This window comes from Danio aesculapii, chromosome 18 (assembly GCF_903798145.1).
Source record: "Danio aesculapii chromosome 18, fDanAes4.1, whole genome shotgun sequence".
Lineage (NCBI taxonomy): Eukaryota > Metazoa > Chordata > Actinopteri > Cypriniformes > Danionidae > Danio > Danio aesculapii.
In genome coordinates, this window is record NC_079452.1 from 25213506 (window position 1) to 25232487 (window position 18982).

At 38.1% G+C, this 18982-nt stretch overlaps 1 protein-coding gene across 4 annotated transcripts in view; it reads right to left on the minus strand.

Moving 5' to 3' along the window:
• Positions 1–18982, minus strand: part of LOC130245899 (protein mono-ADP-ribosyltransferase PARP6) — a 56349-nt gene that overhangs the window by 21757 nt on the left and 15610 nt on the right. For 3 of the 4 annotated variants that reach the window (XM_056478691.1, XM_056478690.1, XM_056478693.1), the window contains exons 3-13: positions 15571–15677; positions 12771–12848; positions 11985–12079; positions 9915–9975; positions 9741–9831; positions 9601–9667; positions 9202–9351; positions 8574–8724; positions 5767–5898; positions 3190–3285; positions 2935–3027 (exon numbers count right to left, since the gene is read on the minus strand). In XM_056478691.1, the coding sequence (XP_056334666.1) occupies positions 2935–3027; positions 3190–3285; positions 5767–5898; positions 8574–8724; positions 9202–9351; positions 9601–9667; positions 9741–9831; positions 9915–9975; positions 11985–12079; positions 12771–12848; positions 15571–15573 (1017 nt within the window). In that variant the 5' untranslated portion in view covers positions 15574–15677. The remainder of the gene's footprint in view (positions 1–2934; positions 3028–3189; positions 3286–5766; positions 5899–8573; positions 8725–9201; positions 9352–9600; positions 9668–9740; positions 9832–9914; positions 9976–11984; positions 12080–12770; positions 12849–15570; positions 15678–18982) is intronic. The other variant, XM_056478692.1, reaches the window with a different exon arrangement.

An 18982-nucleotide genomic window follows, 5' to 3' on the forward strand; every position in this document is an offset into this window, starting at 1 on the left:
TAATATCATCATCCATCCCAACCGTCATCATCATGAAAATCATTACAATCACCATCACAATTACCACCATCCTCATAATCAATAACATCAGCATCACCACCATAATCATAATCAATATCTCTATATCAATATTATTATTATTAGAGATATTGACTCTAATTTAAAAATTAAAAACGCATAAAAAGGTTTCCAAAAGTGCTAGAGCGAGCCTGAGGATTTATAGAAACATTAGGCATCAGTTACCTACAGCTGCTGCTAAACTTTATGAACACAATGATTTTCCCTCATTTATCTTATTGTGCCACCATCTGGTCCCACACGAACATTACAACATTAAAACCATTCTATATTATATATAAACAAACTGACAACATTTTTAGCTAAAAAGCTAAAAGAGCTATCATTACTGTACCTGTATTGCACAACATAAATTACTAACATTCGACAGTTTCTTATATTATGCTGATGTGTGTTTAATGGATAAAATATTTAATGATCTTGCACCACCACTCCTCAAACAATGTGTGATTGTCTGCAAGGACAATGTAAGACAGACTGGGTCATCGGTTAGATGTGATTGTTCAGTTAAACTTAAGAGAACTGCTTTTGGACAATCAGTTTTTTCAGTCAGAGCAGCAGAAAGATGGAATAAAATACCAGTGTATATCAGAGAGAGTACGACTTTTAATTAATAATTTTAAAACTGTACTTAAAATTTAGCTTAAACAAATCAAATGCGCAACCACTGATTTGATTCATTACCGTAATAATCCCCACCATCCCTATTATCACCATAACAACCACCAACATCATCATCATTACTATGAACATAACCGTCATTATCATCCCCATAAAAATCCACATCAACATGCTCAATATCACCAACATCACATTATCAACACCACCATCACTATTCATCACCATAATAATCACCACCATCACTATTCATCACCATAATAATCACCACCATCACAATTATCAACATAACAACCACCACCATCATCATCACTATGAGCATAACCATCATCATCCCCATAAAAATCCACATCAACATCACATCATCATCATCATCAATGTCATCACAACCACAATCATCAACGTCATCAGCACCATAATCATCATCACTACAATGACCACCACCATCATCATCACTATGAGCATAACATCATCATCCCCATAAAAATCCACATCAACATCACCAACATCACATCATCATTATCATCATCAATGTTATCACAACCACAATCATCAACGTCATCACCACCATCATCATCAACGTCATCACCACCATAATCATCAATGTCATCACAACCACAATCATCAACGTCATCACCACCATAATCATCATCACTACAATGACCACCATCATCACTATGAACATAACCGTTATTATCATCCCCATAAAAATCCACATCAATATGCTCATTATCACCAACATCACATTATCATCACCACCATCACTATTCATCACCATAATAATCACCACCATCACTGTTATCAACATAACAACCACCACCATCATCATCACTATGAGCATAACCATCATCATCCCCATAAAAATCCACATCAACATCCTCAACATCACCATCACATTATCATCACCACCATCATAATCACCACCACCACAATCATCAACGTCATCAACACCATAATCATCACCATCACTACAATCACCACCATCATCATCATGAGCATAACCATCATTGTCATCCCCATAAAAATCATCCACATCAACATCCTCAACATCACCATCACATCAACATCACCATCACTATCATTACCACCATCACCATCATCATCATCGTCATCATCACTATTATCACCATAATAATCACCACCATCATCACCATCACTGAGCATAAAAATCATTATCATGCCCATAAAAATCCACATCCACATCCTCAACATCCCCAACATCACATCATCATCACCACCATCATCTTCATCATCACCATCACTATTATCACCATAATAATCACCACCATCATCATCACTGAGCATAACCATCATTATCATCTCCATAAAAATCCACATCTACATCCTCAACATCACATCATTATCATCACCACCATCATCTTCATCATCATCATCATCACCAACATCACATTATAATCACCACCATCATCTTCATCATCACTCTCACTATTTTCACCATAATAATCACCGCCATCATCATTACCATCACTATTAGCATAACCATCATTATCATCCCCATAAAAATCATCCACATCAACGTCACCAACATCACATTATCATCATCACCACCATCATCATCATCATCATCATCACTACTATCACCATAATAATCACCACCATCATCACCATCACTATGAGCATAACCATCATTATCATCCCCATAAAAATCCACTTCCACATCCTCAACATAACATTATAATCACCACCATCATCTTCATCATCACTCTCACTATTTTCACCATAATTAATCACCACCATCATCATCACCATCACTATTAGCATAACCATCATTATCATCCCCATAAAAATCATCCACATCAACGTCACCAACATCACATTATCATCATCACCACCATCATCATCATCACTACTATCACCATAATAATCACCACCATCATCACCATCACTATGAGCATAACCATCATTATCATCCCCATAAAAATCATCCATATCACATTATCATCACCACCACCATCATCATCATCACTACTATCACCATAATAATCACCACCATCATCACCATCACTATGAGCATAACCATCATTATCATCTCCATAAAAATCCACATTCACGTCCTCAACATAACCAATATAACATCGTCATTACCACCATCACCATCATCAACGTCATCATCATCATCCCCATCACTATTATCACCATAATAATAATCACCACCATCATCCTCATCACCATCACTATTATCACCATCATCACAGAGTTTAGGATAAATGCCAGCACCTCTGCACCGGTGGCCACCTCTTCAGCTGCTCCAGACATCACACCCAGAGTGTAGAAGGAGAACACACACAGCTCTCTGGTGCACACAGCCGGCTGATGGAGAAAAACAGAACATACACACACAACATCAGTCAAATAAGCTACACTCTTTTCTTTGAATATATAAAATGCATTCCAATAAAACTAAAGGTTTAAATGTGCTATCTGTTTAAAAGGAATGGAGTAAAATGATTATTTCTGCTGTGTAAATCTCACCTTAAGCATGGAGCCATTCTGGAAGACGTGCTGCTCATCACAAACCACACAGTATTCATTCAGAGTGGGAATTCGCTGCTCTGAGTACTTCATAATCTGACAGAGAATCGCACAGTTCGCGGTCAGAGACATCAGTCAGTTGTGTAATGTGGTTTCATGATGAATAATGGAGTGAAAAAGGACAAATTAACACTGAAACACAGCTCAACTGAATGACATACATTACAAAGAAGCCGATTAATTATTATCCCAGTTCTAGATGTTAATTGGTCAGACAAGTATTCCAGTTCCAGTTACATTACACACAATTGGAGGCTGGTAAGATTTGAATGTTTGTGAATTAAGTCTCCGCCGAGGCTGTAATTAAGTGATTTAAAATATATCAAATAAAAGGTAAATGTGTAGTAAGATGTAATTTATTGCTGGTATTTAAAGCTGGGTTTCCATCATTAGTACTCCAGTCATATAATCAGAAATTATAGCTCAGTTTAATACTGAAGTGGTGAATATAATTGACTTTATTTAATATATTTATATATATATATATATAAAAATGTAAATTAAAATTGTACCCACCCCAAACAGCAATGATATGAAAGCAGTTGACTGTGATCACATCTGAATGAATGTGAAAGTGTCCTAAATTTAGCTGTGCTGTTATTTAAGCAATGAAGTGTTCTGTTATATAACACTACGGTATATTGTCAAACATCCTTCAGGCGTGAAGAATCTTCATTCACAGCCTCTTTAATATTACTGCTATAATAACAGAACATAATCATTCTAGACCATTTTTATTTTGAGTTTAATAGTTAGAAGATTAAATAAGGTGATCAACTTTGATTATTGATTATATGAATGCAGTTATGAATACAGCGACTAATGCAGTGATGAATGCACTAATATATGTAGTAATGAATACAGTAATGATTACGATGATGAATGCAGTAGTGAATGCACAGATGAATGCAGTAATGAATTCAGTGATGAATGCAGTAGTAAATGCACAGATGAATGCAGTGATGAATGCAGTAGTGAATGCAGTGATGGATGCAGTGATGAATGTAATGATGAATGAACTGTTGAATGCAGTGATAGATTTAGTAATGAAAACAGTAATGATTGCAATGATAAATGTAATGATGAATGCAGTGATGAATGCAGTGATAAATAAACCGATGAATGCAGTGATAGATGTAGTAATGAATGCAGTAAATGAAAGCAGTGATGGATAAAGTGATGAATGCAGTAATGACTGCAGTGATGAATGTAATGATGAATGCACTGATAGATGTAGTAAGGAATGCACTAATTGATGCAGTAATGAATGCAGTGATAAATGCAGTAATGAATGCTGCAATGAATGCTGTGATGAATGCAGTGATGAATGCAGTAATGATTGCGATGATGAATGCAGTAGTGAATGCAGTAATGAATGCAGTGATGAATGCAGTAATGATTGCAGTGATGAATGCAGTTATGAATGCACTGATAGATGTAGTAATGAATACAGTAATGATTGCAGTGATGCATGTAATGATGAATGCAGTAATGAATGCACTGATGAATGCACTCATAGATGCAGTAAGGAATGCAGTATTAAATGCCGCGATGAATGCTGTGATGAATGTACTGATGAATGCAGTAATGAATGCACTGATAGATGCAGTAATGATTGCGATGATGAATGCAGTGATGAATGCAGTAGTGAATGCACAGATGAATGCAGTGATGAATGCTGTAATGAATGCAATGATGAATACAGTGATGAATGCACTGATAGATGTAGTAATGAATGCACTAATAGATGCTGTGATGAATGCACTGATGAATACACTAATAGATGCAGTAATGAATGCAGTGATAAATGCAGTATTAAATGCCGCGATGAATGCTGTGATGATTGTACTGATGAATGCTGTGATGAATGTACTGATGAATGCAGTGATGAATGTACTGATGAATGCAGTGATGAATGTACTGATGAATGCAGTGATGAATGCAGTAGTGAATGCACAGATGAATGCAGTGATGAATGCAGTAATGAATGTAATGATGAATGCACTAATGAATGCACTGATAGATGTAGTAATGAATGCACTAATAGATACAGTGATGAATGCACAGATGAATGCACTGATGAATGCATGGATCAATGTCGTTATAAATGCAGTGATGAATGCAATATAGAATGCAGTAATGAATGCATAGTTGAATGCAGTGACAAATGAACTGATGAATGCAGTAATGAATACAGTAATGATTGCGCTGACGATTGCAGTGTTCAGTGCAGTAATGATTCCACTAATGAATGCAGTAATGATTGCATTAATGATTGCACTAATGATTGCACTGACGATTGCAATGTTGAATGAAGTAATGATTGCAGTAATGAATGCAGTAATGAATACAGTAATGATTGCACTAATGAATGCAGTAATAAATACAGTAATGATTGCACTGACGATTGCACTGACGATTGCAGTAATGAATGCAGTAATGATTGCAGTAATAAATGCAGTTATGAATGCAGTGATGAATGCAGTGATGAGTGCAGTGTTGCCGTTGTTCTAGTACCTGCACCAGGAAGCCGTACTCCAGCGTGGGGATGTTCTTGCAGTGTCCGCCCGCCTGGGATGAGAAAAACAACTCAATCAGCTGGCGTGTGGTAATCTGCGCAGGAGCCCTGCCCGCCGGGACGGCCACAGTCTGATGGGTCAACGGAGAAGAGCATTATGGGACAGAGCCGTCAGCCGTCAGGCGAGGCTCACGGGCAGGAGGACCAAGCACACAAATCAGACACTCCAGTAAAAGTACACATACTCTAATAAATGAAACATTACTCCAGTAAAAGTATTAAGTCCTCCTTCTTGATTTTACTCGAGTCAAAAGTACAAAGGTGCTTGATTTTTAATATTGGTATTAAAGGTACTTGCTAATAAAGTGAAAATAAACTCATACTCTGGTGGCCATACTGACAGGGTAATTCAAATGTGCAAACCAGTGTCAACAACATATTATATCTGACTGATCAGTCAAGACATTCCAAAGTATGCTATTCTGAGATACAGCTGAAACTAATTACACCGGATCATCCGGATACTGATATATATATATATATATGTTCTTCTCTGTCATGTTGCTGTTTTTGACTCTTTGGCGCCATCGTGTGGCTGAATAATATGCAGGTTAGGGTATGCTTCATTCAGCTGTTTTGGTTTTTGTCAGCTTAGCATTTTATTATAGAATTAATAACCTATTACTCTCAGAACTATGTTTTGTGTCACATTTTAGGTTTTTTTTTTGTGTGTGTGGCAAGTAGCTGTGTAATAAGAAGGATAAAGTACATCCAAGTGGTTGGTATTGCAAAATAAAGCCCAACAGGATTAACAGTGTGACAATGTCATAAATAAAATAAATAAATAAAATGTAAAAGTAAAAAGTAAGTTCAGCAATCTCAGTAAATACTTTTATTATGGATGACGTATGTTCCTTGAGAAGAGGGCGGAGCTTGGCGTCATAGAGAAGAAAAGTAAGAGCTGGAAGGAATAAGAGAGAGAAAGGAGTGGGCCTCTGGCAGTCATGGAAGACTTAAGCTGCGGTTTGTTGTTTTAACAAAATTTCGGTTTCTCCGATGGCGTTCGTTTGAGTTTTAACTCATCAATCTTTCATCAGCCAGCGTTGTTTAAACCCTGCCGAGATGTCAAGAAGCGGATGAATATGTGAGCAATGCAAAGCATCTACTGCACTTAAACGCGTCAACTAAAGTGAGAACAGCAAAGCCTCTATTGAGAGCGAGCACTGTCAAGCTTCAACTAAAGTGAGAACCGCAAAGCATCTACTGCATTATAGCACTTCAACTTGAATGAGAACCGCAAAGCCTCTACTGCCAGCACTGCAAAGCCCCAACCTTCAATGAGGATTCGTGAGTACACCAGCTAATGACTGTGACTGACTTTTGACTTGCACTTTGAGTTTTTTCTCCTTCTTCTAGAGGGACTTTTTGAACTATGGAATAATTGAACTATTTTTGGTGTTGATGACAAGACTGAGAGTACTTTTGTTGCTTGACCATTTTGAGTTTGTTTCAAATTGATCCCTTCCTGAAAAGTTATATGACTGTGTATTTGTTTGGTGTTTGCGATGATGTGTTTTTTTGTTGTTAGGGATTTAATTTTAGATGTTAGGGATTCGGGCACTGATAAATGCAGTAATGATTGCAATGATGAATGCAGAAGTGAATGCACGGATCAATGCAGTTATAAATGCAGTGATGAATGCAGTGACAAATGAACTGATGAATGCAGTAATAAATACAGTAATGATTGCACTAATGAATGCAGTAATGATTGCACTGACGATTGCAGTGTTTAGTGCAGTAATGATTGCACTAATGATTGCAGTAATGATTGCATTAATGAATGCACTAATGATTGCACTGACGATTGCAGTGTCGAATGCAGTAATGATTGCAGTAATGAATGCAGTAGTGAATGCAGTAATGAATGCAGTGATGAATGCAGTAGTGAATGCAAAGATGAATGCAGTAATGAATGTAGTGATGAATGTAGTGATGAATGTAGTGATGAATGCAGTGATGGATGCAGTAATGAATGCAGTAGTGAATGCACAGATGAATGCAGTGATGAATGCAGTGACGGATGCAGTGACGGATGCAGTGACGGATGCAGTGATGGATGCAGTGATGATTGCAGTGATTAATGCAGTAATTAATGTAATGATGAATGCACTAATGAATGCACTGATAGATGTAGTAATGAATACAGTAATGATTGCACTAATGATTGCAGTGACGATTGCAATGTCGAATGCAGTAATGAATGCAGTTATGAAGGGATTTAATGTTAGATGTTAGGGATTTAATTTTCAAACATGATTGATGGTGATGAAAGAGTATTTTGAGTGTTTTTTCCCCTCAATGATCACAACTTGTGGGTCTGTGTATGAACAGGAGTTTAACAGGCCTTTGTAAAGTTTCCTGGTTATATTGTTTTTTTGTTTTGACTTTTTTGACAGTGACATACTGTCTGGCACCCCAGCATTTACAAGCGAGTAAAGGAAACATTACAACAGCAGCCCAATGGCAAGCAGAGCACTGTTGTAGAAGACAACAGTCCTGGATGTACTTTATTCCATTTATTACACAGCTACTTGTCATAAAATTTTGAAATTAGACACAAGAGATTGTACTGCGCTGTAATAGTTTATAAAATCTTTAATACATATTTTTTTAAAGATTATTTTTTCCAAAATCCTGATCTGGACATCCATAGTAAGCATAGCAAGCTATTGTCCACCACTGCATCTCAGACAGAGAAACGTGTGTGTTTTGGGACAGAGAGTGTGTGCTGGAAGCTGCTAACCTGGCTGTTTGGAGGGTAGCTGAACAGCTCTCCTTTAGGGCTCTTCATGGTGCAGGAGATGGAGCGGTTCATCAGACGGGTGACCCGCAGCTCAGGCACGCTCAGCTTGCCCTTCAGCACTGTGTCCTGGATGAGGGGGAAACTGGGAGACCTGGAGCCAACATGGAGGACACGGTGCATTAGCCTCATTATGCAGGGTTCCTGCTCTAAGCCATATGTCAAATTCCCTGACTACTGTATGGTGGCCGAGTTGTGTTAGTGTGCTGTAATTAAAGAAAACACATGCAATTACAAAAAAACGCCAGCAAATTAAGAGTAGATCCTCATTGGTTTGGCAGCATACAGGTTGCAAATCCTCACACATTGTAAATACATTAAAAAACATGCTGCATTATCTCACAATGAAAACAAATAAAGAAAACACCTGTATTTTCTCACAACACAACAATTAGTATGGAACACAATGGAAAGGTTTTGAGGAGACCCTAAAACGAGGCCATTTTGTTCCTTAAAAATTGCTTGCTAATTGAATTATACTGTAGGTTTTCTTACAATCGTACTTTTTTCTTGCAAATTTTATAATTAGTATGGTGTTTTGCGTTCATGGCTTGTGATGATGGAGATATACTTGGGAATGGGAGAGAAGATGCTCAGTCCTGCACGAAACTTCTTGATGGTTCCTCCAGCTTTAAACCAGCTGTGCCGCTTCTCCTGCTGCGCCTTGAGGAACTCATTACTGAGGTGCTTCCACTGCTGAGACGTGAACGTGCTGAGGATCCTGAACACACACACACACACATTATCAAACTCCAAATGACTCCATAATAAAACTGAGAAATAAATCTTCATCCAGCGTCACTAAAGCTATATATTTTTGGTCATCAATACAGTAAAATAAACGAAGCTGTGACATATTACTGCAATGTAAAATAGCTGTTCTGTGAATATAATAAAAGATCAATTTAATGCATCCTTGTTTACTAAAAATAAATATACTACTGAATATTAACAAATAACATTGACTTACTTTTTCAGCTGAAGGCCCAAACTGAAGCCTTCTTTATTAGACGGCTGGAACACTTCCACAGACGGTTCTGCAAGTATTAATGAAATAAGTTTACAATTTCTCATCTCATACACACATACAGATGTGTGAACACTTCTCACCTGGTCCATCCAGATACTGTGAAAGAGAGAAGCGCAGGCGTAAGACGATGGGCTCTGTCCGGATCACCTTCCACGCATTCGCAACCTCCTCCTGAAAAAAACACATTATTTCACTCACATTTCACTACCGATTTTCCTATTCGAGTGGGTAAAACTATAAGTGTGTGATCCTACATCTAAGAAGCTGATGTTGATTTGCAGGTCGATGTCCACATCGTCGATTGTACCGTACTCTCTGTAGAGACAGGAAAAGACTCATAGTGAATGAAAGAGAATATGAATCAAGTGTAAATCACAGTGAATGTGAATCAGAGTGGATCACAGAATATGTAAATCAGTTTAAATCAGAGTGACTGAATTGGGTGTGAATGTGAAATGAATGTGAATCATATTTGAATCACAATTAATGTAAATCAGTTGAAAATCAAAGTGAGTGAGAATCAGGTGTGAATCACAGTGTATGTGAATCATGTGTGAATCACAGTGACTGAATCAGAGTGGATTACAGTGAATGTGAATCAGGAATGAATGTGAAATGAATGTGAATCATGTGTGAATAACAGTGAATGGATCAGAGTGGATTACAGTGAATGTGAATCAGGAATGAATGTGAAATGAATGTGAATCATGTGTGAATAACAGTGAATATGAATTGGGTATGAAAGTGCAGTGAATGTGAACTGGATTTAAATGGGCAATGAACGTAAGTAAGGTGTGAATTACAGTAAATACGTATCAGATGTGAATGTGAAATTAATGTGAATTAGATTAATGTGAATTGAATCAAGTGTGAAAGCTAAATGAATGTAAATCACAGTGAATGTGATTCGGATATGAATGTGCAGTGAATGTGATTCAGTTATGAATGTGCAGTGAATGTGAATAGTGTGTGAATCACAGTGAGTGTGAATCAGGTGTAAATCACAGTGAGAGTGAATCAGGTGTGAATCACAGTGAGAGTGATGCCGCAGTCGCATTTGAGCATGCGAAATTCTGTCGTACGGTGCTGCATAAAGGGGCTGGATTAAACAAGATGATTAGACATAAAAAAAAACGAGAGCGATTGGTCCATGTTTTAAATTTCTGTACAGAGAGGTCATGTTTTGATCCTCGATTGGTCTCACGCAATCATATGATGTGATTTCGCAGGTCAGAGTTCACCAAGTTTGAACTTTCCAACGCAGCGAACTGCAAAACTTGCCCTACGATCTTACGTTTCCAGTCTGAAACATTTGCGCATGTGTGAATGGAAGTCTATGGGGAGAAAGACCGCAGCTAAAATCAGGTGTGAATCACAGTGAATGTGAATCAGGTGTGAAAGCTAAATTAACTTGAATCATGTGAATGTAAATGTGAATCAGGTGTGAAAGTGCAGTGAATGTGAATCAAGTTTGAAGGTGCAGTGAATGTGAATCAGGTTTGAATGTGCGGTGAATGTGAATCAGTGTGAATCACAGTGAATGTGAATCAGGTGTGAATGCGAAATGAATGCAAATCATATGTGAATCCCAGTGAATTTTAATCGGGTGTGAAAGTGCACTGAATGTGAATCAGGTTTGAACATGCATTGAATGTGAATTGGATGTGGATCACAGAGATTGTGAATAAGTGTGAATGCGAAATGAATGTGAACCATGTGTGAATCACAGTGAACGTGAATTGGATGTGTAAGTGCAGTGAATGTGAATCAGGTTTTGAATGTGAAATGAATGCGAATCAGGGTGGCGCAGTAGGTAGTGCTGTTGCCTCACAGCAAGAAGGTCGCTGGTTTGAGCCTCGGCTGGGTCAGTTGGCATTTCTAAATGGAGTTTGCATGTTCTCCCCGCGTTTCGCGTGGGTTTCCTCCGGGTGCTCCGGTTTCCCCCACAGTCCAAAGACTTGTGTTGCATGTGAATTGGGTAGGCTAAATTGTCCGTAGTGTATGAGTGTGAATGAGTGTGTATGGATGTTTCCCAGTGATGGGTTGCAGCTGGAAGGGCATCTTCTGCGTTAAAACATATGCTGGATAAGTTGGCGGTTCATTCTGCTGTGGCGACCCCAGATTAATAAAGGGACTAAGCCGAAAAGAAAATGAATGAATGAATGTGAAACATGAGTGAAAGTGCAGTGCATGCAAATCAGTTTTAAATATAAAATGAATGTGAATGAGGTGTGAAATACAGTAAATGTGAATCGGGTGTGAAAATGCAGTGAATGCGAATAGGGTTTGAATTTAAATCAGAAGTGGAGTGAGGTTAATCTCACCTGACGGAGACGGCACTGTCTGTGTAAATGTCTTTTACAGCCTCAATGTCGGCGTCCAGCTGTGGGTGACGGTACAGATCCGCTGCACAGCTCCCCTACAGGAACACAGCGGTATTACACTTCAACTGACATACATTACACAAACAGGCAATAATTGAGGAAGAGTAAAAATATAAATGTAACTTGTGCTGCTGCACAATAAAGGTAACATTACTAATATCATTAACATCATCTGACGTGATGCAGTTCATCCCTCACTCTGAAAATAAAAATAAAAACACTGTTTCCAAAAATATTGACTGGATGATGAAACCTACTACAATGAACATATTATTCAAAACATTAAAGCAGAAAATATCCCTGCATCAGTGTGTGTTTTCGTATTAATAAGATGATATAGTTCAGTAATATGTGATGTTGATTTTATAAAACATTTTAGAGGCAATATTGTCTGTTTCTTTTATTTGTGTGTTTTAAAGAAATATTGCACCTAATCTGTTTCCGGGTCATTGATTAAACGATCGATTCATAAACACAAGACCTTGCTTTGATTATAAATTAACAGCTGTTCTGAATCATAATAATGACTCACTGAATCATTTATTAATATAGAGACTTCTGCACCTGCTGGTGGTTTTAGTGTCATATTTATTTATCCATGACAAACCTAAATCAGCACAAAATCATACTCAGCAAAATAAAATAAAAAATCTGCCAACACAAATATGTACAACACATATTTTTGTTAATACCACAGTGTTTTGATGGATTTATTGCAGTGTTTACCTGGATGCCGTACAGGAACTGTTCTGGTTCATTCTCTCCATCTGATTCTTCATCCGTCCAGCACTGGCCTTTAATATCCTGAATTAAACATGTAATGTCATTTTCGTTGTATTTATATTCTCTAATAGCATATACTAACAATTTAAATTATAATGTATTTTATTATTGCAGGTTTTATTTTTGTTATTTAAATTTTGACTATTATTTTTGATGAATAAAACCTTGATTTATTTTCCCCTTATTTTATTCCTTCAACATATTTAATTCATTTCAGTTAATTGCCATTAATATATCCAGACTTTCAATATACTGTATTTTACTATTAAACATTTAATCATTCAATCTCAAAAACTCCTAAAAATCTCGATGAAAATTGAAGAAAAGCGACAGATCAAGCAGTACATTTCCAGCTGAGCCTAATGAGGAGTTTGATAAATGGTGTGTAAATAAGCAGTGTGAAGCTTCAGGAAAGGTGAAATAAAGACATATTACATCTATAGAAAGTCCTTGTAAATCACATATACTGTACAACTGTGTGTGTGTGCTTGTTTATGTGGCTCACAACAAGGACACTCAATTGTATGACATGGGTATAATCTAGTTATACTCTATTGGGATGGTTTATGGGGACTGTCCTATAATTCGAAGCGCTTAACAAAACTTACTTAATGGGGTTTTGACAATTAAATGAGCCCCAGGTTTTCTATAAGGGTTGGCGGTATGAGGAGGGGTAAGGCCATATAAGTGATTTTTACAGTATAAAATACATTACACCTTGAGAAAGTCCTTGTAAACCATATATACAACTATTCGTGTGTATGTGCTTGTTTATGTGGTTTACGAGGACACTCAATTGTATGACATGGGTATGATCTAGTTATACTCTATTAAAGTGGTTTATGAGAACGTTCTCATAATTCAAAATGCCTAAACAACATACACTACTGGGTTATGGGTTATTTGATAATGAAATTAGTGGCAGGGGTGGGGTAAGGCCATATAATAAGTGTTATTTACAGTATAAAATACAATACACCTTAAGAAAGTCCCCGTAAACCACATATACAACTGTGTGTGTGTGTTTATTTATGTGGTTTACAAGGACACTAAATTGTATGACGTGGGTATGATAGTTATACTCTATTGGGATGGATTATGGGGACTGTCCTATAATTTGAAACGCTTAAAAAAACTTACTCAATGGGTTTTTGACAATCAAATGAGCCCCAGGTTTCCTATAAGGGATGAGTTTAGTGGCAGGGGTAAGGCTATATAATAAGTGTTACAGTATAAAATACATTACACCTTAAGAAAGCCCTCGTAAACCACATATACAACTATGAGTGTGTGTGTAGGTGCTTGTTTATGTGGTTTACGAGGACACTCAATTGTATGACATGGGTATGATCGAGTTATACTCTATTAAAATAGTTTATGAGAACATGTATTGTCGTCTCGTAATTCAAAACACCCAACAAACCTACTTAATAGGTTATTTGATAATCAAATTAGCCACAGGTTTACTATGAGGGTTGGGTTTAGCGGTAGGGGTGGGGTAAGGCCATATAAAAAGTTCCTTTTACAGTATAAAATACAATACACATTAAGAAAGTCCCTGTAAAGCACATATACACCTATGTATTTGTGTGTTTGTTTATGTGGTTTACAAGGACACTAAATTGTATGACATGGGTATAACCTAGTTATACTCAATTGGGATGGTTTATGGGGACTGTTCTATAATTCTAAATGCTTAACAAAACTTACTTAATGGGGTTTTGACAATCAAATGAGCCCCAGGTTTCCTATGAGGGTTGGGTTTAGGGGCAGGGGTGGGGTAAGGCCATATAATAAGTGTTATTTACAGTATAAAATACATTACACTTTAAGAAAGTCCTCGTAAAGCACATAAACAAGCACATATACACACATAATTGTATATGTGGTTTACGAGGACACTCAATTGTATGACATGGGTATGATAGTTATACTCTATTAAAGTGGTTTATGAGAACATGCATTGTGTTCTCATAATTCAAAATGCCTAAATAACATACTCTACTGGGTTATGGGCTATTTGATAATGAAATTAGCCTCAGGTTTCCTGTAAGGGTTGGGTTTAGGGGTAGGGGTGTGGTAAGGCCATATAATAAGTGATTTTCACTGTATAAAATACATTATGCCTTATGAAAGTCAGCACAAACCACATATACACTGTTACACTCTAATAAAGTAGTTTATGAGAACATGTATTGTGTTCTCGTAATTCAAAACACTTAACACACTTACTTAATAGGTAATCTGATAATTAAATGAGCCCCAGGTTTCCTGTAAGTGTTGGGTTTAGGGGCAGGGTGGTGTAAGGCCATATAAAAAGTGTTATTTACAGTATAAAATACATTACACTTTAAGAAAGTCCTCTTAAACCACATATACTGTACACCCATGTGTTTGTGTGTTTGTTTATGTGGTTTACAAGGACACCAAATTGTATGATATGGGTGTGACCTAGTTATACTCTATTGGGATGGTTTATGGGGACTGTCCTATAATTTGAAACGCTTAACAAAACTTACTTAATGGGTTTGACAATCAAATGAGCCCCAGGTTTTCTATAAGGGATGGCTTTAGGGGCAGGGGTGGGGTAAGGCCATATAATAAGTGTTATTTACAGTATAAAATACATTATACAAGTCCTCGTAAACCACATATACAACTTGTGTGTGTGTGTGTGTGTGTGTGTGTGCGCGTGTTCATTGGCTGATGCTGTTTGACCGTGTAATGAAGCATCAACACTCACCATTGGCTCCAGTTTTCACAGACCACTTTCTGACAGGATGAAGCTTTTTACATCCATTTCAGCTCAAAACAACAGACGCGTCTACAGGAATATGAGCCGATCGCTTTCTGGAGGAACAAAAACACACTGATTAGAACATTTACTCATCATTTACATCAAAACCACAGAGAGGTCTGCATTCCTACACCTTATAGAGAAATGACAGATTATTGAGCACCTAACAATATACATAATCGTAATTAATCAAATAATAAGGAAAACATCTGTAATATATTTACATTTAGTCATTGAGCAAACGCTTTTGTCCAAATAATAATGAAAATAATATTGTTATTAATATTAAAATGAATATTATTTGTAATAATGAAAGAAATGTTTAACCTAGTGCTGTTTGCTATGTTGTCTCTATTGGATGATGACAGAATGAAACTCAAAAATTGCAAGTAAATATAACAAAAGAAAACACTTTAAACGTACAATTTGTATAACTGTAACAATAATATTAACATAAATAATACTAGGGCAGCACGGTGGCTCAGTGGTTAGCACTGCAGCCTCACAGCAAGAAGGTTGCTGGTTCGAGTCCTGGCTGGGTCAGTTGGCGTTTCTGTGTGGAGTTTGCATGTTCTCTCCGTGTTGGTGTGCGTTTCCTCCGGGTGCTCCGGTTTCTCCCACAGTCCAAACACCTGCGCTATAGGGGAATTGATGAACTGAATTGCCCGTAGTGAATAAGTGTGTGTGAATGAGTGTGTATGGGTGTTTCCTAGTACTGGGTTGCGGATGGAAGGGCATCCACTGTGTAAAACATATGCTGGAATAGTAGGTGGTTCATTCTGCTATGGCGACCCCTGATTTTTAGTTTAGTTTATTTGTTTACAGGGTCAATGCACACTAATAAACATTACTGTAAAATGTGCCAGAATTAGCCAAGAATGGCTATTTTTCATCTGTAGACCCCTTACAGAATGATGAATAAACTAACTAAGTCAAAGGAAAATGAATGAATGAATGAATAATACACCTTTTTTCTCTATAAAGCATCTCTATCCAAAAATAAATAAACACTACAACACAATTTAACAGCAAAAATGACAAATTGTAGCTCTTCCAAACAGGGAAAACCAGCACCATGACTATATGCTGTCATGTCATCAACCCAGGCTCATTCTGAGAACGTAGTCCCGTGGACGTTTCTGGAGACCGCGAAATACGTAGCCGGGGGTACGTACGGCTGCATTTCATTTTTTTAAGCGAACGCTGCGGGGCGGTGTGACGCCGTTCCCTTCGGCGCTTGCCGGCCGGCCAGCCGTCCGCTCGCCTCCGTGTGGAGGGCTTTCCCGCTGCAACCAGTTTGTCCGGTTTGCTCTTCGTGTACTCTGGCGGACTCGAGGCGCAGAGAGGGGCTGACCACGACGACGACGACGACCGGGTTCGAGTCCGGGGAAGAGCGGTTCCAGAAATCAGGTAAGAAAACAAAATCCAAAAAATAAAGCAAACCAGTTCGTCACAGGGTGAGAATGTGGTCAAAATCCGAAAACATGGTAAAAATCAGACGAGGGCTTTTCTTTTTCTGGACGGCTTTTGTGAATCGTCGTTGGTTGGGTTTAGGGACAGAAGAGGGTGGGTCAGCTGATTGGCCGGTCGCACGGTCAATCATTCTGTCATCCAGGCAGACAGGCGGAAGGTCATTCGACAGCGGCCTCTAGCGGGTTTACGCGAGAACGGCGCGGGAAAAAGCGCCCACAGCGGCCTCTCGCGGACTCGCAAAAACTGCAAAAATACGTACCTCCCGGGACGTATTTCACGGTCTCCAGAAACGTGCCCGGGACTAGGTTCTCAGAATGAGCCTGGGTTGCATGTCATCCAGGGTTTAAAACACATACATATTTCACACGTTAAACCTCCATGGACACCTTGGATAATTATAATCCCAACTTCAGATCCTGCCATGCGACTATTACAGATTTGGACATTGAGATATCAATGCTGAAAATATTTATACATACAAAGCATTGTATTTCTCAGAAAACATATTCCTAAAGGTGTTGCGGACTTGAAATTTTCCTTGGATGGGTTGCAGAAATCCATATATGCAATGAAAACAAGACTAATTAATTTACAAGTTAAGTTATGCATAATAAAATGAAACGACAAATTATTGAACAGATTGAGAAGAAAGGGTGGTGTATTGTGGCAGTGAAAGCCCAGACAGCAGCTGAAATCTCTCAGTAGTTCTTCAGCACTCCTCTGCCCTTCCTCAGTGTAAATCAATATCAGCTGCTTCAGTCCAACATCTACATTAGCAAGAGGATGAAGATGAAACCATTTCAGCGAGACAACGAACCAAAACACAGGTAAGGAAACTCTCAAATGCTTTCAGAGAAAGAAAAATCAAGCTGTAGAATGGCCCAGCCAATCACCTGATCCGAATCCAATAGAGAATACAAAATAAAGCTCAGTGTGGAAAAGAAGGAGCTGCTCCAAAAGTCAAAGCTTTCGATTTACCGGTCAATCTATGCTTCTACTCTCACCTATGGTCATGAGATTTAGGATCTCGGATACAAGCGGCCGAAATGAGTTTCCTTCAAAGGGTGGTAGGGCGCACTCTTATAGATAGGGTGAGGAGCCCTGTCACCCGGGAGGAGCTCAGAGTAAAGCTGTGGCTCCTCCACATCGAGAGAAGTCAGCTGAGGTGGGTTGGGCATCTAGTTCGGATGCCTCCTGGACGCCTACCTAGGGAGGTGTTCCAGGCATGTCCCACCAGGAGGAGGCCTTGGGGAAGACCCAGGACACGCTGAAGAGACTATGTCTCTGGGCATGATCCCCCCGGAGGAGCTGGAGGAAGTGTCTGGGGTTCTCTCCTAAGACTGCTGCCCCGCAATCCGGCCCCGGAAAAGCGGCAGAAAATGAATAAATGAATGAATGAATGAATGTTTGTATTGTTTGGACTTTTACCAAAATCTGCTCTAATTCAATGTCAAAAGCTCCTTTAGTAATATTTTCCCAGAAAAAAAACAACAATGTGTTCAGTAGAGTACTTATGTACTATATAAACATACATAAACAGTTGAAGTCAGAGTTATTAGCCCCTCTGTTTATTTTTTCTCCCAATTTCTGCTTAACGGAGAGATTTTCTCCAACACATTTCTAATCATAATAGTTTTAATAACTCATCTCTAATAACTGATTTATTCTCTCTTTGTCATGATGACAGTAAATAATATCAGACTAGATATTCTTCAAGACACTTCTATACAGCTTAAAGTGACATTTAAAGGCTTAACTAGGTTAATTAGGTTAACTAGGCAGGTTAGGGTAATTAGGCAAGTTATTGTATAATGATGGTTTGTTCTGTAATTTTGTTAATGATTTTGTCCTTAAAATTGTGTTTAAAAAATTAAAAACTGCTTTT